Source organism: Leuciscus leuciscus (genome assembly GCF_965113295.1).
Source record: "Leuciscus leuciscus genome assembly, chromosome: 4".
Classification (NCBI taxonomy): Eukaryota; Metazoa; Chordata; class Actinopteri; order Cypriniformes; family Leuciscidae; genus Leuciscus; species Leuciscus leuciscus.
The window spans coordinates 12,193,931-12,218,400 of record NC_138728.1 but is presented as its reverse complement, the minus strand read 5'-3'; the positions used below and the strand labels follow the sequence as shown (position 1 = coordinate 12,218,400).

At 37.6% G+C, this 24,470-nt stretch overlaps 1 protein-coding gene across 1 annotated transcript in view; it reads left to right on the top strand.

The window, feature by feature from the left end:
* Nucleotides 1–24,470, top strand: part of plxnb2a.1 (plexin b2a, tandem duplicate 1) — a 101,776-nt gene that overhangs the window by 74,860 nt on the left and 2,446 nt on the right. The window contains exons 3-35 of the mRNA XM_082166669.1: nucleotides 3,006–4,129; nucleotides 4,215–4,403; nucleotides 4,689–4,817; nucleotides 5,552–5,652; nucleotides 5,980–6,112; nucleotides 6,909–7,065; nucleotides 7,474–7,585; nucleotides 7,664–7,775; nucleotides 7,928–8,029; nucleotides 9,237–9,332; nucleotides 9,636–9,723; nucleotides 12,437–12,597; nucleotides 13,116–13,264; nucleotides 13,394–13,508; nucleotides 14,527–14,663; nucleotides 14,746–14,931; nucleotides 15,130–15,241; nucleotides 16,181–16,390; nucleotides 16,507–16,686; nucleotides 16,770–16,906; nucleotides 17,447–17,547; nucleotides 17,777–18,006; nucleotides 18,137–18,318; nucleotides 18,846–18,912; nucleotides 18,989–19,135; nucleotides 19,677–19,833; nucleotides 20,293–20,393; nucleotides 20,985–21,069; nucleotides 21,329–21,480; nucleotides 21,598–21,758; nucleotides 23,848–23,995; nucleotides 24,090–24,154; nucleotides 24,231–24,306. Of these exons, the coding sequence (XP_082022795.1) occupies nucleotides 3,008–4,129; nucleotides 4,215–4,403; nucleotides 4,689–4,817; nucleotides 5,552–5,652; nucleotides 5,980–6,112; nucleotides 6,909–7,065; nucleotides 7,474–7,585; nucleotides 7,664–7,775; nucleotides 7,928–8,029; nucleotides 9,237–9,332; nucleotides 9,636–9,723; nucleotides 12,437–12,597; nucleotides 13,116–13,264; nucleotides 13,394–13,508; nucleotides 14,527–14,663; nucleotides 14,746–14,931; nucleotides 15,130–15,241; nucleotides 16,181–16,390; nucleotides 16,507–16,686; nucleotides 16,770–16,906; nucleotides 17,447–17,547; nucleotides 17,777–18,006; nucleotides 18,137–18,318; nucleotides 18,846–18,912; nucleotides 18,989–19,135; nucleotides 19,677–19,833; nucleotides 20,293–20,393; nucleotides 20,985–21,069; nucleotides 21,329–21,480; nucleotides 21,598–21,758; nucleotides 23,848–23,995; nucleotides 24,090–24,154; nucleotides 24,231–24,306 (5,400 nt within the window). The 5' untranslated portion in view covers nucleotides 3,006–3,007. The remainder of the gene's footprint in view (nucleotides 1–3,005; nucleotides 4,130–4,214; nucleotides 4,404–4,688; nucleotides 4,818–5,551; nucleotides 5,653–5,979; nucleotides 6,113–6,908; nucleotides 7,066–7,473; nucleotides 7,586–7,663; nucleotides 7,776–7,927; nucleotides 8,030–9,236; nucleotides 9,333–9,635; nucleotides 9,724–12,436; nucleotides 12,598–13,115; nucleotides 13,265–13,393; nucleotides 13,509–14,526; nucleotides 14,664–14,745; nucleotides 14,932–15,129; nucleotides 15,242–16,180; nucleotides 16,391–16,506; nucleotides 16,687–16,769; nucleotides 16,907–17,446; nucleotides 17,548–17,776; nucleotides 18,007–18,136; nucleotides 18,319–18,845; nucleotides 18,913–18,988; nucleotides 19,136–19,676; nucleotides 19,834–20,292; nucleotides 20,394–20,984; nucleotides 21,070–21,328; nucleotides 21,481–21,597; nucleotides 21,759–23,847; nucleotides 23,996–24,089; nucleotides 24,155–24,230; nucleotides 24,307–24,470) is intronic.

Below are 24,470 nucleotides of genomic sequence, written 5' to 3'. Positions count from 1 at the left end.
AGGAACTAATTGAACTGTATTAACCAACCAAACCTTGACCTTAAGTTTCAGAAATCTTTCGCAAACAAACCCTGACCTGCCATTGGTTAGACAAACAGCTCTGCACCAAACTAACTCCATTGGTTGGGCTGATGTTGCTTTGTTGGATTGGTTTTAGTCCTCAAACAAACAGCAAAGTTTTGATAGTGCTGCAGAGCGAGCACAGTTTACACGTTTCAGGGAAATTAGCCTATGAATGGGTTACTTATAGGTGTCTCTACATATTAAGCTTGGATAGGAGAAAATATTTTATCACATCACTTTTAAGACAGTTTAATGAGGGAATATTGTAAATGATACATGAGTTAGAAGACCTTGACTTGAGAGTCAGGAAACAAAGTGCTACGGTATAAAGGGTCAAAGAACATTTGTATGCGAGAGGGGAAGTCTGCGAAGAAGTTTTAGAAAAGATATGGGGTTTACTATTAACTTGGCTGGGAAGTTTCACTCTACTACATCGCGGTAAGTGTAGTGCTGGTTCAGCACTTGTCTGCTTGTGTACTGAGCTGCCCGTCATGTTGTTTCTTAATGCAGAGAGAAGGAATAACGCACTAGTGCTGCTTATGCGAACCGCAATACACACTCCCACTCACAACATGAGCATCAAACACAGGCCTCCTTCCCCCCCTGTTCATACTTCTACTGCATTACAAGTTAATTTGCGGTAAGCTCAGGTTGAGATACCTAGAGTAATTTAGAGGAAATGTGTTTGGTTTGGCTCCGGATCAGAACAGAATCAAGAAATAAAGGAACGGCCATCTGAGCCATGCCCTCAGTTGTAAATCCGAGGAATGCAGTGATACAGACACACACAAACACACTTCCTACTCATTCTTGTGTAGACAGAGTGTTTTGAAGGGCGAGTGGTGGTCACATGACTAGGTCTCAGTGGAGCCACAAGCGGGCAGGATGTTTTGGAAATATGTGCTTGTTTGTGTGTGAGGATAGATAACACTAGATTTTCTGAAGAATGGGAGTGTGTTTAGAGAACTTGTGGAAAAGTTGAAAATTAAAGGGATAGTTCACCCATAAATAAAACTTCTGTAATCATGCATTCATGTCATTCCAAACAAGTATGATCTTCACTCTTAAACATAAAGGTTTCAAAAGCGCAAAAGCGATGTCATAGACACAATTTTGTGGTCCCAAAAAGAACCTTTCAGTTATAACTTTTTGTTGCACTCTTTCCACTATAAATAACCTTTTGTGTAATGGAAAGGTTCCATGGAAGGTTATTCAGGAAAACATTGATTCCAAAAAAGAACCTTCATTTCTGTGGAACTCGAGAAGACATTTTTAAAAATGTGTCATTGGTTTCTCTTTTTTTCCATACAGTGAACCAACATTGCATCCCACTGACATTCAGTGTCATTTTTTATACTTTATAATTTTATAATTGTCTCCTTAGAAGGTTTTTAAACTTTAATACTTGAGCATGAGAATGAGCTAACAAAAGGTAAGTTTGCCTAACTAGTGACTAATGTTTGTGTGTGTTAACATGCAAATCAAGGAGTGTGTCATGAGGCACACTGCATTCTTTTGTGATCACATGGCTTGCTTAGTCAGAGCCGTGTGGCACACTCAGCACAAATATCAAGTCTGTACTGAGATACTGGCATTATTGTTTCTGTTAATAATTTGACCTTGTTTATGGGGGAGATGGGATCATCAGTATAGATAATTATAATGAAACTTGTCAGTTTGCCAAAACTCCATCCCGTCACATTCCCGTCTAAAGTCGTACAGTCCAGACAATTTGCCCATGCACTCTGAATCAGCAGCAAAGACCGCCTCCCATTAACAGTTTACACCAGACGGCCACACACACATACACACAAGCACAATTTAACACACTCCCCCTACCGTAAAGTCTAATCTCATTGCAAGCCCTGTGCACGCCTGAGCTCTGACAGACACTAAGTAAAAAGAAAAAGCCAGTCACTGCTGCCCTGCCTCATATTGTGTCTCTGGAGCCCTGTCATTAAAGCCAATAAGAGCTGTAATATCCGCTAAACTCTTAGCATGAATTCTTTATGAGCTCTGGGCGTAGGATCGTGGTGTCTGAGAGACTCCTTCTATTTGCACTTTTTGCTGTGAAAGTATGTGCTCTGGCAATCTAAACATCATAGTCAGTTTTATGTGGAAGTTCACTCAAGAGGATTGTCACCATGTTTAGGCAAATAAGATTGAGTTCATGTGGAATTCTTGGCAGTATTAGTAATGGAATATGGGGAATATTTTGTTTCCCCAACTACTTTTACAACCTGAAACTCATAAACAGCTAAACTTAGCTCAAGAATGTTCAGACAAGGAACAACTGTGATTACATCTTCCTGTCTAACACAATAACTTTGCATGCCATGCTGCTGGTTATCATAGGGGTTGTTTACAGGAAGGAGGACTGGATTGTTTGGCCCACCTGCTGAGGGTGTACCCATAATTCATTGAGCTTTCTTCTGTTATCCTGGAATCAGGTCGCCTTGTGATTCTTTGAGCATTTGACTTCCGCCCCAGTGTTTTTTAGGACCTGATGAAATGGTAGGGGGACGGATGAAAAGGAGAATGAAAGGAGATCAGGGGTGGAAGACAAGCCTCTTTAGAAATGCTTCGCTTGTATCGCTGTGTCAAATCACGCAGCCATCTGCAACCCTTCTGAGGGAAGAGTTGAGAGGCCAGATCGATTTTTCTTTGAACTTAGTCTTTGTTGGTACCACGTCTGACTAGTGCATACTTCACTATATTATAATGATGCATACCAATGCAATTTTCCAGCTTCCAAAAAGATGTCAGTTTTCAAGTGCGTTTTTTAGTCTCCTATGATGAGCTTGTTTTTTATTTCTGAATTAAAATGTGTGTGTATACATTTTAATTCAGAAATAAAAAAACAAGCTCATCATAAATCCAGACACTCTAGTGGTTTGGTGACAACTAAATGTGATATCTTGTTTTTTTTCTCTCTCTTCAAGAGATGGCGTGGAGGGCCCTGGCAGTGCTGTCCCTGCTTCTGTGTTTTGGCTCATCTTGCTGTGATACTCAAGACCAGTTCTTGTCTGTAACTGTCATCAACAATGTCGTTCAGGACCCTCAAACTGGACGAATCTACCTTGGTGCCATAAATGGGATCTATCAGCTGAACTCTCAACTACAGCTGGAGAGCAGTGCTGTAACTGGCCCTAAGAATGACAACCCACAGTGCACTCCACCGATCACTGCACAGTGCACTGACGCAAAGGAAACAAACAACATCAACAAACTCCTGCTGGTTAACTCCGCCAATGGCACCCTAGTCGTTTGCGGAAGCCTTTTCAGGGGCATCTGCTCTTTGGTAAACCTTCACAGCGTGGACAAACCGGTGTACTACAGTGACACCAAAGGCGAGAAAACATACGTGGCTAGCACCGAGGAGTCTGTTGCAGTGGTGGGGGTCATTTCTTATTATATAGATGGTAGCTCTAATGAAAACCTTAGCGTATTTCTAGTAGGGAAGGGCTACGGTGGCTCGGATAGCTCAAAACTCATCAGCACTCGGTTGCTGCAGGAGCATTTGGAAATGGATGTTTTCGAGAACATGGTTGAAGCTTCCACTGTGCAAGCTAGCCCTTTTGTCCAGCGCTACCTCCACGACTTTCGCCATGCATTCAAGGATAACGGTTACATCTACTTCCTGTTCTCACGCACTTCGGGCACCAGTGACAGCAGGAAGATCACGTTTGTAGCACGCCTGTGCGAAAATGACCATCATTATTATTCTTACACTGAACTTCAGCTCAACTGCACCGTCAGTGTTGAACAACAGGAGAACACGTACAACAAGGTCCAAGCGTCATATCTGGCCAAACCTGGTGAAGTTTTGGCTAGGAATATCACCTCTTCGAATCTCAACGATAAGGTTCTATTTGTGGTGTTCAGTGCGGATGAGGACGGCGGTCGATCAGCCTTGTGCATGTACCCACTCAACAGCATTAACTCTAGGCTTGAGGAGGTGATTGAATCCTGCTACATAGGAGAAGTTTTGGAGGACGAGAAACCAAAGACCGTTTATTCACCCTACATATCCAAGACAGAGGCCATCTGCAAGACCAAAAGAGATGTGAGTTGTATTTCTTCAACTCTGCTTCCGTGTTGTGTGGTCGTTTACAACCTTTTTGAATGTGCTGTGTATTTTCGTCCAACAGAAGAATATGGTGAAGGAATATAAATGTGGTGCAGAGTTCCTGCCATCTCCACTAGCCAGTAAACCTGAGTATGCTCTGTCTGTCAAACCCATCTACACCCGAAATGACATGCTGACAGCTGTAGCTGTAGCGGTGGAGAATGAGCACACGGTGGCATTCTTGGGAACTGGTGGAGCAGATGTCTTACAGGTGAGTCCTATTCCAGGGTCTGGTTTCTATTCTCTTTGAATTTCACTTAAGTCCTTGAGGTTTGACTGCTGTGGTGGTCTGGCTTTGTGGTTCACGATATGGGCTGGTAACCAAAAGATTGTTGGATGGATGGATGATTTATGAGCTACAACCACTTGAGCAATGCACTTATCCCCAGGACTTGCTCTAGCTGTACTACCCCTGTAATATAGTTTACTTGAAAGTCGCTTTGGATAAAAGCATTTTCAAAATGAATTAAATAACTCATTAACTTTTCGCTTGCAGGTGCATCTTGACCCCAGCCGCACTGACTTTTATCACAGGATTCAAGGGGAACGCGCAGATGGTGGGGTGAACAAAAACCTCTTTTTTGATTCAACTTCGGATCACCTGTACATCACCACTGGCAGAAAGGTTTGTCCATGTACACATTCACAATGCTTAGATCACATTGAGTCAGCAGTGATCATCCACTGGTTAAAATCTGTTTGAATAAGGTTAGTTTGCCAACCTTAAAGAAAGGGTTTTTGAATGGAATGATAGAAAATACTGTATTAACTGTGAATTTTTTGTGGGCTAACACCAGTAGTTTCAATTGGAATCTGCCCTATTGGGAGTTTCTCTTAACATGTATTTTTATTTATCCTTTATTTTACCAGGATAGTCCCATTGAGATATAAAATATCTTCTTCCAGGGAGTCCTGGCCAAAATGGCAGCACAAAAAGTTTCACATAAACAACATACAAACATAAAACTCAGAATCTTACATCAAATTTTATCCAGCACTCATAAAATAACAACAAAAGCTACTTAACAAAACATGCACACGTTTCCTTTAAATTGGTCAGTAAGAGATGCAGAGATGTAGATTTCACTTTTGTTCAAGTTGCTCATTTAAATTTGCCGCGTTGACCAAAAGAAAGCTGCTTGGTTTGAAAGTGGCTTCTGCGTGAGCAGTGCTTCATGTTTTGGTACAATATTGACAATGGACTTTTTGTTTGTCCATTGTGAGCACAGCTTAACATTCTTAATGGAGAAGCAGAACCTTCAATCACAGATGCATCAGCTAATAAGCATCTTAAACTAAATAAATAAATAAACAAACAAATTTGCCTTTTAAATGTTGTCTTGCTTCTCTTTTGTGTAGATCTCCAAAGAGCCAGTGCAGACCTGTGAGCAGAAGCATGATTGTCACTCATGTGTGTCCCAACGGGACCCATATTGTGGCTGGTGTGTGTTGGAGGGCCGGTAAGTCTGTTAGATAATTTCATGATGGTCATTTCATTACCAAAAGCACAACAACATTTGGGCATTCTTGTCAAGTAAAAGACAGGGCAAGTAATAACACTGCCACACTACAACAGAGTTTGATATTTCTATTGCCAAATAAAATATAAACTGCTCCTTTGGGTCATGCGACTTCCATCTATATGTTAACCTCTAAAATATGGCGTAATCCAAGTCTTGGAGTTGTCTGTTAAATTTTAGCTAGTGCTATTACATACCTGTGTTAAGCCCAGTTAAAGCAAATGCAGTGTGGCTCATTACCCATGTTTGTCTGCTTTTCTCCTGCAGTTGTACAAGGAAGAAGGATTGTAGCAAGGGAGATGGAGAGAATGCCTGGTTATGGAGTCCAAAACAAACATGTGTAACCATTCAGTCCTTTGAGCCCCCCAACATCAGCTGCAAGAAAACGCAACGGACACCGGTACTGAAGCATAACACGTACACGCTGTGATACAGTCTGCCGTTATTTTAAACCCTAACCTCTTAAGGATTGACTCAGGATTGATATTTACTGGCTGTAACAGATCCAGTCTGTGAATCTAATCTTTTTTCATGAGCTGATGTTGATAAAGTTAGTAAACAAGGCACCTGAAACTATTCATACCACATGAACGCACAGAGCACTCTTCGTGCTTTTCTAATATGTCTTAGAAGAAACTCAAATGGTCATGGTTGATTAATGAGGCTTCCTGTATTCCGTAATTAACTTCCTGGATCAGTTGTAATGAATAATGACAGTATACTCCTGTTTTGCTGAAATCAATATTATTTCATCTTTCTTTTTCACATTGCATATTGTTGGATTCCCACAGTCATGCAAAACCTTAAAATGACAGAGAATTTTAATTGTGATTTTTCAGAAAATTATGGAAATCAATAAAATCGTATCAAGTATATAAATGTATCGTATCAAATGTATAAGGTTTATAATAATATCAATTTTATATGTATCATTATTATTATTATTATTATTAATAATAATACATTAAATGTTTTTATAAATTATACTTAAATTATTATTACCTTTTTATTTTATTTATTTATATTTAGCCCTAAATATTGAATATTTAAAAACTGTCATCCAATAACCATAAACAACTAGAAAACACACAAATTCAGATGTTCAAAATGTTTGAGAACTTGTATATTTAACATATTTGTATATATTTTATTATATGTTTACTCTTAAATCCATGTTTTCTGGTTGAAACTTGCAGGTGGAGATTGACATCCCCTCCCTCCCCAGTATCAAGAGTCCTGACAGTCTTAGGTGCGAGTTTGGTAACCACAGAAGTGATGCTACTATGGAAGGCACACGGGTCATTTGTGATCTCCCGACCTCTGAGTTAATCCCGCCCACACCTGAGACACAAGGTGAGAACTACATGTTTGCCTTTAACTTTAATAATCACCTACTGTGAAGCCTTCCTCTTACTGCCTCCTTTACTCCCTAAACAAACAGATGGTGTTTGTCGAGCAGAATGCTTAAAAATGCCGTCAGGCACGAATAGTTTTTCATTTCTTCAAATTTGTAATTTGCTAGTTTTGTGATTTTTAATTCGTAGACTGATCAGATGAAAAAAATCACACTGAAGCTTAATCTATTACTTGTTGATTCTAGAGTTAAATAAGCTTTTATCAAGGCATGCTTTTCTTGGGAATCGAACCCATGACCTTGGCGTTGCTAGCACCCGTTGAGCTCTAAAAGTTCAGAATTGGTCTTATGAATTACTCATACCTAATAGCCCATTTGATTCCCATTTCCCATATGCATGTGTGTAGATTTTGTGGCAGTGCCAGTGAAAATCACAGTGAATGACGGCATTGAAGTGGCATCCAGTGCATTTGAGTTCTACAACTGTGCAGCTGTGGTGAAAAGATCGGCGAATACTCCGTGAGTATCAGGCAGCTTTTAATTTTTTTTTATTTCATTCAGAATTTCTTTCTGATTGGTCGGTTGTGTGTTCTGCAGGTGCATCGCATGTGTGACCAGTAAGTGGGGCTGCCAGTGGAACATTCGTGATCACACATGCAGTGATAGTGTTGAGTCTGTCGAGGAAGATCTTATCATCAAACACACTGAGGTGAGTCATGTTAGGATGATAGTTAATGAATGCATGCGTATAAATTAATATGCCTGTTTGTGCAGTAATATATGGTAAGCGATTATCTTCTGGTGACAAAGCATGACTAATAATAGTTTTATTTGATTTTCTTCCTTTGTTTATTTTTGCAGTATAACAGGTGTCCTCAGTTTGAGATCCCTGAACCTCTGCTTATTCCTGTTGGCATCAAAACTCCCATCCAATTTCAGGGCAAAAATCTAGAAAAATATTCGGTAAAGTACATGCATTGCTACAGTAGATGTTCTTGAAGAAAATACGTTTTATGCTGTGCATTATCCCACTGCTTAAACGGATGCTTTCTAAATACCGTTAATAAATGAAAATGATTTTGGGAAATTAATTAAATTCAAATATTTTGATATGAATTAATTTGACATAATTCTAATTATTTTGATGTGTCGTTCAAAAGTTTGGGGTCGGTAAGATTTTTAAAGAAGTTTCTTCTGCTCTCCAAGGCTGCATTTTTTTTTTTTTTTATCAAACAACAGTACAATTTTGAAATATTATTACTGTGTAAAATAACTTTTTATTTTTATTTTAGTTTTTATTACATTTTTTCCTGTGTTGGAAAAGCTGATGTTATTAATGTTGAAAACAATTGTGCTACTTATTATTTTTGGAGACCATGATACATTTTTGTCAGGATTCTTTGCTGAATAGAAAGTTATTTGAAATAGATCTCTCACTTTTTTTAATTTCTTGCTGAATAAAATAATACAAATCATACTGAGCCCAAACTTTTAAACAATAATGCATATACATAAATATAAAGTGATATAAGATACATGAATCTATACCCAACTATGTAGCTTTCTAGTGACTAGTGATGCGCTGATCAGCTCTAACCTCATCCGAATTCGCGGATACAAAAATAAATCATCAGCCCAAGAAAAGGCTTGGGCTTTATGGGCATTATTAGTTTATTGTCATATACATACAGCACTTCACAGCCGTTACATATCACATACCCAGCACTTGATTCGTCCCGGATAACTACTTCACTTAAAACGCTCACACACTTTTTAATTCTCCTTTTTGAAATTTCTCTCGGATCTGTTTTGCCTCCATTGCTGTTTAAACAAGTTCGTAGCTTAATGAAGTCTGAAAATTAGTGCCTGACAAAATATTAGGCTTTAACACATTAATATATCCACCAGTGATTTATCTCATCCACCCGCGACCCACCCGCAATTAGTCAGAATGTTATTTTTTATTACTTGGCCCGCCCGACCCTCATATTATCCACAGTGTCCGCGGATATAATCGCTTTCCGCTCATCACTACCAAGGACAAAAGTAAAAAAATATATAGTTTAGACTATTTTTATTTTATCACAGAACATTATGAATGTTTTTTATAGTAAAATGCCTTCTTAAAGAGTCTGCATGAACAGCATTACATTTTCTCCATCTCTCTCAGGGCAAAACCTTTCAGATTGGCACTGAGCTCATGAAACAGGTGGGCGAGGTGACTCTGGTGTCTGAGGGGTCAAAGTACAGATTTGAGGGATATGAGGTCAGTACTCTCCACTCGTATTCCTCCTCCTATTATGCATCCCTCACTTCCTCCCTTCTCCTCTGTTCACACATTGATTTGTTTCTGAAGTTTGAGCACCAGCCAATATGGCATTTACAGCTATTGAGCTGCATGTGTGTGTAAGACTCAGTCCTATGTGGGCGTAGCAAACACATGGTGATCAGGTTCTCAAAAACATCAGGGGAGAATTTGCTGCGGCACACAGTTGTTCCAGATACGGTGATGTGTTTGTCTGTATCTGTTTGCATGTTTAATGACACCATTCTGCTGTTTTTATGCCAGTTTGCGTATGACAAAGAGCCAGAGGTGAATGTGACGTTCTACATAAAGGATAAAGACACAGAGAGGATGATTGACAGCACCCTCAGAGGTATATTTAAATGAATTTGGTTCATAATAGTTGTTAAAGGCAGGAAAACTTCTCTGAAACTGCATTCATCCAGTAAACATGTGGATCTTCAAAATCTGGAAAGGTTGTATAAACACATCAGGGCCGGATTAAGAATTCAGAGGCCCCTGGGCACAATGGCTCGTCGAAGGACATTTTAATTAGGCATTAACAGTTTTACTGACTTAAAAGGAACTTTGTTGTTCTATGCTGGAGTAAAGTTCATAAATGATCGTTCTTTCCCATAGGATTTTGTAAAACTACCTCTGTCCTTCAAGGGGGGTTCAGGGGCATGCTCCCCCGCAAGAAAATGTTGTACATTTTAAGGTTAAATGCATCAATCTGGTACACTTTGAGAGCTCAAAATGAAGAGCTAACAAAGAAAAAGCATTGACTTGTACCTGCACATTAAAGAGGGCTCAAACATCTTTTTAGTTATGATATAGAGTCTCAGTCTACATTACATTATCACTGGTGTTTTAGGATGCCAAACAATTATTATAATAATAGAATAATGATTTATACAGTATAATTATTCCTATGACGTAAAATCCATAATAGCCTATACATATACTGTGTAAATGAAAATGTATATTTCAAAAGTATATTTTCCATTACACTATAGTATAGGAAAATTACAATACTTTTGTCCTAATTTCTTCACTTGCAAGAAATAAACCCTTGAGCTTTTATTTTGGAGAAAACACCAGATCACCATGCTGATCACGTGAGCAAAGTGCGCACTTTACTTTATATCACGCAGCACAAACAGAATGCCTATATAGGCTACTTAATTAAAGTCTTGTGCTGTTTTACAAAGGCACAAAGCCATATCACTGTTTCGATTTTAGTTCGTTGGCAAAATATAACGCTAGAGACCTTTATGTTAGGCTATACATTTTACATCTCATATGTGTTGGGAAAAGGGAGAAGAGCGAGTTCGGCAAAAGGCGGATTCGAACTCGGGTCGAACGCTAATGTCAAAAGCTACTTTCAAGCATGCCCTACAACCTATGCCACTGTAGATATTTAATGGCGGGCGTCTTTTTGCCAAAATAATGCCCATTGGATAATCTGGCCCTGGGTGTCCCCCTATTGGCTGGTGCCCCAGGGCACTCGCCAATCCCATCTATGGATAATCCGGCCCTGAAACGCATCTGATGAATGACTTAAAATAAGCAGATTAACATAAGTTATAATTTACATCTTGGAAACTGATCTCATGAATCTTTTTTTTATATCTAGGGATGTTTTAGACAAGTTTAGCAGATGAGCACTTTGAAAAGGGCATCTTTCAGATATATATATAAAAAAATAGTTTTTAATTTATGGGTGAACTAATTTAAAGTGCCCCTGTTATGCTATTTCAAAGGTTCCTAATTTTGTTTTGGAGGTCTTTTGCAATAAGTTTACATGCATCCAAGATCAAAAAACTGTTTTCTTATAATATACATTGCAGCATCGCCTATTTTCTCGCAGTGCCTGAAATGGTTCAATAAAGGATCTGGTCTCTCTAAACCCCTCCTTTCCGAGAGCCTACTCTGCTCTGATTGGTCAGATGGCCCAGTCTGTTGTGATTGGTCTACCGCTTACAGCATGTGTTGGTAATGAAACGGCCTTTACCATATCTGAATTTCAGCTCCATAGGCTTCTGGAGACTTGTATACACAGTGATACAAACAGTAACGATGGCGTCAGTTTTATCATTTAAATTCGATCCCGAGTCCTCATCCTTTGGAAGTGCATGGAAAGTGGATTTGCTTTCTCAGTGCAGGAAACAGCATCTTCTCGACATGTCGATAACACAAACCAAACTCTTCCTGGCTACAAACTAGTGTTTGAGGGCTGGTCAAAGTAGACGTTGTTCAACGGCAGCCAATAAAGACCATATGCAATGCGGGCATTATGCAGATTTGTTACAAACCTATGTAGGTTCATGCAGGAAGTAAGACTGGGATTACTGAATATTCATTTCAGGCAGTTCAGAATTACTTCTTTTTTCTTTTTTTGGGGGACAACAATAACATTTATTGTGCTCTTTGATCTTTGAAACTTTTGCAGCTCTTTTACATTCACAAACAGCTATATAACACACTACAGTACATGACAGTTAATATCCCAAAAAGCATAATAGGTGCACTTTAAAGTATAAGTAGCTTGTAGCAAGCACATGTACGTCATCCAGGTCGATTTGATGTGCATTTTTTTACTGAAAGATGCCATTTTCAGTCCTCATCTGCTAAGCATGTCTACACATGAACTATCCCTTTAAGCTACAGTCAAACTTTATGAAAATGTGGTAAGCTATGCTACAATGTATTAATCAAATGTAGCTAACTACAGTATATCGAAGCCAATATTTTTGAATACATATGTCTGTCAGCCTACCTATTCTGAGCATTATTTATCAGCCATAAAAACAGTGAGAACCTCAATTGGACAATTTGGTGACAGCATCAAACTTGAATAAATATCTTTGTGCTAAATGTGACTAATAAATCACCACATACAACAATAAACAGCCTAATTTGCATAACTCATAATTTCTGAACGCATACTGGTAAACAGCAGTGTTTAATGAAATGTTTATTCCTCTACAAAACAAAAAAACCAAGGAACAATTTTGAGCCTTATTTGGTTGAAGATGATGAATTCATTGTCAGTGTTGTTTTGTTTCCTCTATTTTTCTTCCCAGTGGTGCTCTACAATTGTTCAGTAAGACGTGAGGACTGCAGTCTGTGTAAGAACGCTGACCCGAAGTATAACTGCGTGTGGTGCGACACCCCAAAATCCTGCATCTACAGAAGCCTGTGTAACACGGAGCTGCAGCAGTGTCCACCTCCAAAGATCACTGATGTGAGGACCGGTCTTCTTGTTTTTCTCCCCATTTTAAACTTTGCTAACACTAGGAATGCATACAGTTTGTTAAAATTCATTGACACTTCAAACTAAACTCCAGAATGCATCAAAGAATATCTCATTGGCATGACGTCAGCGATTACAAATCGCCATTCCCGGTTCAAATGCAGTTCATAAATTTCCACTCTTCATCTTCTCTCTCATCTTCTCTAGAAAACACCATTCCTTTTCATCGTTTTCTCAATTTTTCATGCCTAAATGATATATAGATGGCTGCTCTGGTAGTCACAATCTCAGTCTCTCACTTTAGTGTTTTGTTGAATCCATCTGAGACTCTAATGATCGCGCCGCCCGCGCCTGATGGTGTTTTATTATTTGTCATCTGGCAAACGATTTTCTCCGAAGCAGCTGTATCACTCAAGGGCTCAGTGGTTATGGGTAATCTTTGTGACTCTAGTTTACGGTTTTGAGTGTTATAGGTCTCTTTTAACTTTGCTGTTCTGCTTTCATTCCAGATTGTTCCTCGGTATGGGCCGATGAAGGGACAGATCTCTGTTACAATAAAAGGCTCTAACTTGGGCATCAAGCAGGAGGACATTGAAAGAATCACTGTGGCTGGAGTGCCATGTACACATCAGCCGGAGAGATACTCAGTCTCTACCAGGTACTGCATGAACACCATATTAGATGAATATGCATTGATTATATAGAGCATTTAAAATGCATCCATCTTGTATATGTAAGTTAGAAATAGCTGTTTAGCTTATAGTTCTGTTCTACCGTTGTGTTTCAGTGTCGTATGTGAGATTGGGCCTTCCTCCTCACTCCTGCCGAATCAAGACGGGCCAGTGGAAGTGGAAGTGAAAGAGGGGAGAGTAGGACAGTCAGAAGTGTCATTCACTTACAGGGTAACTGCTTTCTCTGTTATGAAGACTTTGTGGCCTCATCAGATTGTTTCTAATTTCTAAGATTGCAATCTTATTTCTAATTTATTGCACCCCTGAAAAGACCAGTTTAGACTAGCAGGAATTCCCTTTCTGATCCAGTGAACCAGCATTGTCATGCTATTAACCAGCAAAATGGAGCTTGTGAAAGATGGTTGACCAAATAAATCTTGTAAATGAATTTAAAATGAAGAAATCAAAATGATTTAATTTGTTAATAAATGATGCAGTCCAAGGTCAAAATAGAGCAGAATATTCAGTTTCGCTCAGGAAATAAGTCACCAAGTAAAATAGGTTTTGATTTTGTTTTTTATCTGTAAGATTTTATAATGCTTTTGAAAGACGTCTGTTACAGTATGTTCACCAAAGTTGCATTTGTTTAATCAAAAATACAGTAAATAATATTGTAAAATAGTATTGCAATTTAAAGTAACTGTTTCTTATTTTGAGATATATATGTATGTAATTTATTTTCGTCATGGCAAAGCAAAATTTTCTGCAGCCATTATTTCAGTCTTCAGTGTCACATGATCCTTCAGAAATATTTTTAATATGCTGATTTGGAACGTATCAAATCATGTATCAACGACATATCAAATCATGAATCATATGATCCTCCTCCTCCCCCCCCCCCCCCCCCCAATTCTATGCTAAATAGTTTAAAATTAACCAAATTATTTAACATATACATTTTTTGTAACATTCAACATTTATTTACTGTCACTTTTGATCAGTTCAGTGCATCCTTAATGAATAAATGTATTAATTAAAAAAATCTTACTGACCCCAAAAGGTAATGTATAGGTTATTATATCTTTTCAGAGTTTCAATTGAAGTTGTGTAATGTTTTCTCCTAAACACTGACTGTGCATACATAGCCTTAGTAATATTTAATAAAGCTACGCTGATGTAGAAAATTTAGCTCTCAGGGAGCTGTAAGTGAGCAAACGTTAACAGAAAGAGTTTTCCTTCCATCTTCAAGGATCCTGTCCCCATGGCTGTGTCCCCCTCTAAAGGCCCAGCTGCTGGAGGAACCATCATCACTATCACAGGACAGTACCTAGACACGGCTAGTAAAGATGACATAAGCATCACAGTGGACAGAGAGCCTTGTGAAGTGTGAGTAACAAGCAAGCAGTAGATCTCTGGAGATTTGGATCTTTGTCCAATGCTGATTGTGCCTCTGTTTTCAAACATGTAGGTTGACATTTGGCAAGGAGATCACCTGCAAAACAGGCCCATATAAAGGACAGAAGATTCCTTCTGATAAGTTGCCTGTTATTGTGAAGTACGGCAAGAACACTTTCAAAGAAGTCAAAGAAGGCGGATTCGAATACTCAACAAATCCCAAAGTTACAGAGTACAACCCACAGGCTAGCTTTGTTTGGTAAGTCCGTTCTTAATCTTTGCTCACACATACAGGTGGCTTTACTGTCGCTCGTTATTAGGCATTTCTAACTTTGAATGCCATGATTTTGAAAATCTGATCACAAATAAGACGTCAACAGGGGTGGGTCCAGGGGTGAGAATAAATGGCTGTGTATATAAGTGCTACATGTCTGTATGTTTGTTTGTGTGTTTTCAGTGGAGGCCGTAAGATCTTAGTTATGGGATCTGGATTTGATCAGGTGCAAAGAGCCACCATGCGAGTGCTGCCCTCTTCTGACGAGTTAAATCCCAACTCTGGCGACATGGAGGTGCGTCTCATGTTTGTCATGATGCTTTTGCACCGATCTGTGGTCGAGTTAGTAGTCTCTTACAATAAGCAAGGCTGGAATTTTAAACGAAACTAATTCCTTAACGAAATAGTTCACCTAAAAATTCAAAGTTCAGATGTCACCGTTTACTTTTATGTCATTCTAAACCTGTTGGATGCAGCGTTGTTATTGTTAACTAAAACTAAAATGATTAAAAATAGCTTTCGTTAATTGAAAAGAGTCGTAAGTATATATATAAAAAAAAGTATTTCCTTGGCAACTAAGTGAAATAAAATTAGTTTAAGTACTAAAATTACTCAAATTAAAACAATAAATTTAAGCAAAATAGAAATATAAAAAATGACTAAAACTTAATAATACAAAAATTTAAAATAAATCAAAATGAAAGCTAAACCAAAATATTAATAAATAATATAAAGATATATAAAAGGCAAGCAGGTATTTTCGTTGTTCGTAGTGACCACAGGCTCTAAAAAGGATAAAAATCATTTTCGAAATCAAAATCGTTTATCGAAAGCATTTTAATTTTCATCTCTTTAATATTACGAAAACTGAATAAGTTGCTTGTGCTTTAATTTTAAATCTTCTGGTTTCCTATTTTTGTTCTGTCAGATGTTATTGATTGGCTCGACTTAAGAAATGTCAGCGTTTCATTTTCGTGCAATTTCCTTTTGATCAAATGTCTGGCTGTCATAACCCATTGCTTGGTTCCAAGCTGAAGAGTTCCCTTTCCTCTCTCACTCTCCTCTGTCTGCATCTTCCTAATATTTCCTTCCCTCTATCGCCCCTTCTCTTAATGTTAATAAGCAACATTCATCACGCAGCTGACACCATGCTGTCTCATTTCTTTTTTAGTGCTCAGACATTTGTGAAATGTGTTTTATACAGAGATAAACTGACTTGTTTTCTTTCCTGCAGTTCGCTGAAGAAGTTAGCAGCAAGAACGACTCCGTACTGGAGTTCCTCTCTCCGGTTATGAACAAGACATATGTGAACCTTTCCTTAAGAATCATCATCCAGCTAGACAACTTGGTGGAGAACTTGACTAATTTTGTTTACCATCCAGACCCCATTTTCGACGATTTGCCTGAAAAAGCCATCACGGAAAACAGCATCATCAATGTTAATGCAAGTATTTTTTCTAATGCTATTTTACAGTAAAGATGATATAAGAGGGTTTTGTTTGTTGTAACTGGTGATTGTGCTTTCTAAAAAATCACTGCTTCATTGCTTCTGTGTTACAGGGTCGAGGTTTTTCCAAAGCCATGACTGTCAAAGAGGCCCAGGCGTTTGTGGGCGATGAGCAGTGCGTGGTGACAATCCTAGAGGACGATAAGTTGTTCCTCGTGGCCCCCTCCAGCCCTCCTAAATCCACCTCCAGACGCCATCGCAGAGACACCAGCTCAGAGGCCATGGAGCTGCTGGTTAGAGACCGTTCTCCTTAAGTTTTAATCACAGTTGTTCTGACCAATTTTACCCTGCGTTCAAAGTTTCTCATCTTTTTCAGATCAAATTCGGAAAAGGCGAGTGGAAAGTCGGCTCTGTACGATTTGAGAGGAAATACGAGGTTCCTCTTTACATCATCATTCCTGCTGTCCTCATTCCCATGGTCCTCTTCATTGCAGCGTCGGTCTATTGCTACAGGTAACAAACCTCAGAGTGCACCAGACCGTAATAATGTGAACTTAATAACTTTGATTTCAAAGCTATGGTCTAGTGAGTTGCGCACACGCTCAGGCATACGTTTTCTTCATATGGTCTCATTCCCTCCATTTCTCTCTATCATTTCCTTTCCTTTCTGTCTAATATAACAAATAAAGAAGTCAACAAATAATAAATGAGTAAATCAAATAAAAAAATCATCATAAAAAAAAGAAAATTCACTTTGATGTTAACAGCAAATAAACACATTATCTGGATTTCCTGTCCGTATGCTCAAGTGTTATTAAAAAAATAAAAAGGTATTGTACTTAAATTGATTAATAATAAGTAAATTAAATTAAGTGGATAAAAAAAAAAAAATCAAACCATAAATTAAAATCCACTTTGAACAGCAAATAAACAGTATTAGAATTTCCTGCTCTCTCGCTTTCTCTCTACCATCAATAAAAGTCATATGTATGCATAAGTCATAATAAGCAGTAAATAAGATTAAAATGAATGTTTGTTTTTGCATGTGTACAGGAGGAAAAGCCAGCAGGCAGAACGAGAGTATGAGAAGATCAAAAATCAGCTGGCGAATTTAGAAGAGAGTGTCCGAGATCGCTGTAAAAAAGAGTTCACTGGTAAGATCTCAAGCCATTCATACTGGTGGACTTTTTCCTGCTTCTCAAATAGTTTATCATCTTGTATTCAAATTGAGTCTTTTTGTCTTGGGATGAACAAGCTATGAATTACATGATGTGGTTTTCTGACTTGTTTGTTTTTTGCTTGTCACTTCAGCAAATATTTGTTTTTTAGCAGAACAAAGATGAGTTTTTGCTATTCTGAAAGCATCAACTCTGTTTCTCTTAGATCTTATGATAGAGATGGAGGACCACACTAGTGATCTGAGTGAAGCTCGAATCCCATTCCTGGACTACAAGAACTACACCAACCGCGTTTTCTTCCTGCCCTCCAAAGATGGAGCCAACGATGTCATGATCACTGGCAAGCTGGATATCCCAGAATCCCGCAGAGCCACTGTAGACCAGGCGCTCAACCAGTTCTCCAATCTCCTGAACAGCAAAACCTTCCTCATCAACGTGAGACCTTAACTTTGTTTCCAGACTACACCCTGATGACATTCTGAAATGTGTTTTCTGCTCTACTGTATCTGTGTACTACTGGATTTTATGTATTAGCTGACTTATGTACTAAATCTGTGTGTTGTAGTTCATCCGTACCCTGGAGGGCCGGCAGGAGTTCAATGCCAGGAATAAGGTTTACTTTGCCTCCCTGTTGACGGTGGCGCTACATGGCAAGCTGGAGTACTACACGGACATCATGAGAACCCTCTTGCTGGAGCTCATGGAGGAATATGTCCACAGCAAGAATCCCAAACTCATGCTCCGCAGGTCAGAACCGACGCCAAATCAAATTCATGTCAATAATTATCACTCTATATATATTGTTGCGCAATTTTTCTGCAATTGATTGAACGCAATAATGAATGACTTTAGACTTCATCATCAAAAACTTGGCCATTTTAATTTGTACGAGTAAACAACCTTAGTAGGGAGTCCCTGATTCAATTTGATTCCAATTCACAAGCTCGCCATTCAGTTTGATTCCTGTTTTGATTCAATTCGATTCAGATTTATTTATATATTTTGCTTATATATTCTTCCATATAATGCTGTAAATTATACAGGGCAGTGTTTTCGACTGGCAGCGTGTCTTTTTGAACCATTTATTAAATGAAACGGGTCATTTGTTTGTGAATCGTGTGCTTGGCTTGTGTTCTGTTCTTTAATGTATACACTGAAAAGAGACACTGAGAAAAGGAATCAATATCAGGATCGTTCAAATGAAGATCATAATTTATCCGAATGCAAGATAAAGAAGCATTTCTTATTTTTTTCGGTCTGTGTTTCCTGTTTAGATCTGAGACTGTTGTGGAGAGGATGTTGTGTAACTGGATGTCCATATGTCTCTACCAGTTCCTGAAGGTGAGCAATTTTGCTACAAATAGAAATTGCAGCAATTGTTTTCTGGTTCTGGAGGCTGACTAATGTGTTCTTGCAGGACTCAGCCGGTGAGCCGCTTTATAAGCTCTTTAAAGCCATTAAACATCAGGTGGAAAAAGGTCCAGTTGATGCCAAGATGAAGAAAGCCAAGTACACTCTAAACGACACAGGACTTCTGGGGGATGATGTTGAGTACAGTGTTTTGGTGAGTACTTGTATTATTTTCTCATTTCCATTAGGACATTATAATGTCTTATGAGGGAATTACCTGGAAAACTTTTTTTTAGAAACCACACTTGTTTCTGAAGTGTGTGGCATGTCTGTTTACTCCTAATATGTCGGTGGTTTCATAGCAGAAACGGTCAGTAAGGGACCCGTTCAACGGAAAGCTTGTTAATACAGAATGGTAAGAGAGACTCAGGAAAGCAGAGACAGTGTTAGTGTGTCCATCATTGTTCTCCTAACACCATTTCATTGCCCAGCAGTGAGTCTGTAATCTCATTCTCGACCGTAGAACTGCTCCTCAGGGACTGAATGGCCATTATCCGCTGGAGGAAACTGTTTTGGCTGAGAACGATTCATGCGATCTTGGAAAACAAACAAAACCGATACTCTTATTTTGTTAGCGGATTACAACCAAGATTTTAGCCTAAGTAATTGACTAGTGATTCTTATCTGTTTGTTTATTTGATGACCTTTGTACACTTGATGGTACCAGTATACTAAAGCCTATTTGATCTTTTTAGACCCTGCAGGTGCTGGTTCACGGTGAGGGTCCCGACGTGACCCCTGTCAAAGTCCTGAACTGTGACAGCATCTCCCAGGTGAAGGAGAAGATCATCGAGCAGGTGTACAGGAATCTGCCCTACTCCCAGAGACCCACGGTGGACAGCGTCGCACTCGGTTAGACCTCGCATACATTTGAATTTCCTTACCAACCAGCACTTATGATTCATCACAGCAGGAACATTTCCAAAAGCTTCTAAACTTTATGAAAGTAACACGCATAAATAGCTCTCTTTATTAACAACGTGCTGCATTTAAAGGAATTGGAGGAAGACACGCTTAATCCCGGCTCTGAACAGATAGCGGTTTGATTAATGGTGGGATTTTGTGCATGTCGGTCTGCACTCCTGCAGTTCTTAATGAGTTGTTCTTCCAAATGTGCTGAATTGTTAAAGCCAATGTCTCGCATCATCCATCAGACAGACGAATCTGGTTAAAAAGAAGTAGTATAGGGAAAAACCAGCCAGGGATTTTCTTTTTCTCAGGTTGTCAAGTGTAATTCGTGCCTAGTTTGTTTGGTTTTTTTTCCCTCCCTCATACTGTGTTGTAAGACATTACTTTCTCTTCTTGCCACAGAGTGGCGCCCTGGCTCTACAGGGCAGATCCTATCTGATCTGGACTTGACATCACAGAAAGAGGGAAGGTGGAAACGAATCAACACACTGGCCCATTACAATGTGAGTATTTGCATAAGTGCTTCCTGTCAGAAACTGAAATATTGAAACTCTCTTATGTTTCTCACTGATTAATGTTGTCTTGAAGAACACGTCACTGTGCGATAATTGTCAGTCTATTCAAATTATTTGATTTGTGATTAACTCAGTTTTTTTTGTAGTTAATGCATTTTTTATGTTATTATTTGTTTATTTTATTTTTACAAGCCTTTTATTTAATTGTTTTATTTCGTATTATATATTGATATTCTGTATTATTTTATTTAAAAAATATACAATACCACTATATATGTACAATACTATTTTAAAATATTGTATTTTATTATACATTTCCACATATAAATATTCCTACTAATTATTTTACTATTATTATTATATTATTACTTTTTATTTATTTATTAGAAATTCTTATTATTAATTCTTATTTATTAAAGGCATAAAAAAGAACTACATATTTAAGTAATCAGATGTAAAAAAAATAAGTTAATTTTGAAAATATACTTCCATATTATTTATTGTTAAAATTAAAACTAATTCCATTTTGTGTCTGAGTTGATGGTTATATATTGTATTCTGTGTGTGTGTTTGTGTTAGGTGAGGGATTGTGCCACCCTTGTCTTGTCTAGAGTTCTGCACACCCAGCAGTCTTTCGACCAGAATCAAGACAACCACGAAGAAAGTTAGTGACTTTGAAGTGTATTGAAGTCTTAAACTGCTACCACCAATTGTGTTTTAATGACACCAGTGCATTGCTTCTTATTGATCCCCTTAATAGTCCAAAACATATTGACAGAATGAATGAAATCTGCTGGTGTACTAAATGAAGACTAAAGTAGAACTGAATCCAAGCTAATGGACCGAATAATTGTTTAAAAGAACTGTTCTCCACACAGGAAGAGCAATCAGTCCTTCAATTGTGCTTGTTTTATGTTGAACAGGAAATGCTTTGCTGGAGGACGATAAAGTATTTCACCTGGTGAGACCAGCGGATGAGCTTGACGAAGTGAAATCAAAGAGGGGGAGTATGAAAGACAAGTCCACGACGAAAGCCATCACTGAGATTTACCTGACCAGACTGCTCTCAATGAAGGTATAGTAGACTGAATATTTGCTTGTACATTTGAACATTTCATTCACATTTAGACTTGCATTTAATTAGAAACGACTGTGGTGAATTGGAAAGCAACGTGCTGTGTTTTTGTTACAGGGCACACTGCAGCAGTTTGTGGATGATTTCTTCCGCAGCGTGTTGTGTCCCGGGACTGTGGTTCCACCTGCAGTCAAGTATTTCTTTGACTTCTTGGATGAACAAGCTCTAAAACATGACAATGTTGATGAAGAGACCATCCACATTTGGAAGACCAACAGGTAAATGAAACACTGTTAAAACTGTTTAACACTCAACAGTTCTGAACATTCCCTGCTTAAAGGAATCATTCACTAAAAAACTAAAATCATTTACTCTCTCATGTCATGTCACTCCAAACTGTTAACTTTCTTTCTTCAGGAGTTTCATTGACTTTCATTGTAAACAATGAGACATTTTTTTTAAATATAGGCCCTATGTATTTTTAAATAATTCATGTAAAATTAACATATATTATATTATATTATATTATATTATATTATATTATATTATATTATATTATATTATATTGTATTATATTGTATTATATTATATTGTATTATATTATATTAAACATTTTATTTAAAATGTATGTGTATTAATATACAGTATAATGTATTTTATAATAACAATTGTAAATTCCCTGCCTTATATTATATTATATTATATTACCGGTATATTATATTATATTATATTATATTATATTATATTATATTATATTATATTATATCATATTATATCATATTATATTATATCATATTAAATTATATTATGTTCTATATTTAAATGTATTTTTTGTAATAACAATTGATTGTAAATTCAGTGAACATTATGCTGGCTGTGAGGTCTTGCGATTTAAAAATAACTTTCACATTTGTGACCCTAGACCACAAAACCAGTCACATGGGTCAGTTTTTTTTAAATTGAGATTTATACATCACATGAAAGCTGAATAAGTAAGCTTTCCATTGATGTATGGTTTGTTATGATATGACAATATTTGGCCAATATACAACTATTTGAAAATCTGGAATCTGAGAGTGCAAAAAAATGTTTTATATATTTACGGTGGGAAACTTACAGAATATCTTCATGGAACATGATTTTTGGCATAAAAGAAAAATCGATAATCCATACAGGATCCATTTGATCCATACATTGTGTTGTTGACTATTGCCACAAATATACCCGTGCGACTTGTGACTGGTTTTGTGATCCAGGGTCACATTTAATTAAAAGCACACTGCCTAACATTTGGGGTAAATTACAGTACATATCCATTTATAGCTAGGCACTTGTTCACATACAACTAACCACGAAATTCCAGTTCTCACAATAAAAAGAACAAACCATCCTAAGAGATTTGAAAACACTGGAGGGAAATGATCCTAACTCTTTTTAACTTGGCAGATTAAATTATCTGGGCTTTAAGCCTTGATCAAAAATTCACAGTGTGTCTTGTTGGATAAGCAGAGAGATTGACAGGTCAGGTCTGCATCAGCGCGCTTGACATACTCTTTTCTCTGTTGCTCCCCCTCTCTCATCCACTGCCATCAGCAGCTCATTAAATTACCCTTCTCATTATTGTTTTGCAGAAGAACAGTGACTGCTGGGTAAGTCACGAACAAGGTTTTGATTTATTTTCAAGGGTTTGTTCTAAGTCAAGGCCAACGGGACTGGTATTGACTCAGTATGGATTGCCCAGTGCCTCTGGGACGCTGTTATAATAAAATCTCATTCCAAAAACTGAGATACAGTAACTATTTTCTAACAAATGATGGTCTTTAATTGAATGAGGAGGTGCGGATACAGGCACTAGATCAAGGGATTAAAAACAGCTCTGGAGGAATGAAGATAAAGCTATTACAATCCTTTAAACAAAAAAACAATGCCTTAGTTCAAATAAAATAGCATTTCTATTCAGTAGAGGGTTTGTTGTGGTTGTCTTCATTAAGCTAGATTGATTGGTTCTCCGAGGTAGACTTTAGATGAAAACCTTGGTTTGTCATCTTGGTTTATTTTTATTAATTTTTTACTGGCAAAATGGGCAATTTTTATACTAATATTTTACTTAATTTGTGCCATAGGTTTCGAAAACAATGCACTTAAAAATATATATATTTTTTTATATTTTAATTGTGTTGTTTTTATTTGTTTTTGTTACTTTCCTACAAGGTGCATGTTGTTTTTGTGTTGTGGAATTACACATTTAAATGTTGATAACTTTTTTTTTTAAATACATTTTGATTTAGTTTTGTCCTTGCAAGTCATTTAATAAGAATTTATCTTCAAAGAAATTGATGCATCGGCTATGTATGTGTATTTCTGCAGTTTGCCTCTACGGTTCTGGGTGAACATTTTGAAAAACCCTCACTTCATGTTTGACGTTCATGTGACGGAAGTGGTAGACGCCTCTCTGTCTGTCATCGCCCAGACCTTCATGGATGCCTGCACCAAGAGTGAGCACAAACTTACCCGGGTGAGCAGCAACGTTTGATGATGTACTTTATCAATCCTATAATGTCATCTTGGCTTTCTGTCTCATGTTCCCTTTCTTGATCTCTCTTTCACAGGAGTCCCCCAGCAACAAACTGCTTTATGCAAAGGAAATCTCCACTTACAAGAAGATGGTTGATGAGTAGGTTTCTATTATGTTCAACAGTTTGTACATATGTAATTACAGAAAAAGTAACCATGTTCTCTTTGCTCTTCAGTTATTACAAAGGCATCCGGCAGATGGTTCCAGTCAGTGACCAAGACATGAACACGCACCTTGCAGAGATTTCACGTGTACGTTTATTTTATTCTGTAAATATTTTTTTTATTATTTTCTGTTTTCATTTTTATTTTATGTAATTTCTATTTAGTTTTGTTGTATTTTGACCATTTTATATTTTATTTTATTTTGTTTTATTTTTATATACTTTGTCATTTTTTTTTTTTGTAATTTATTT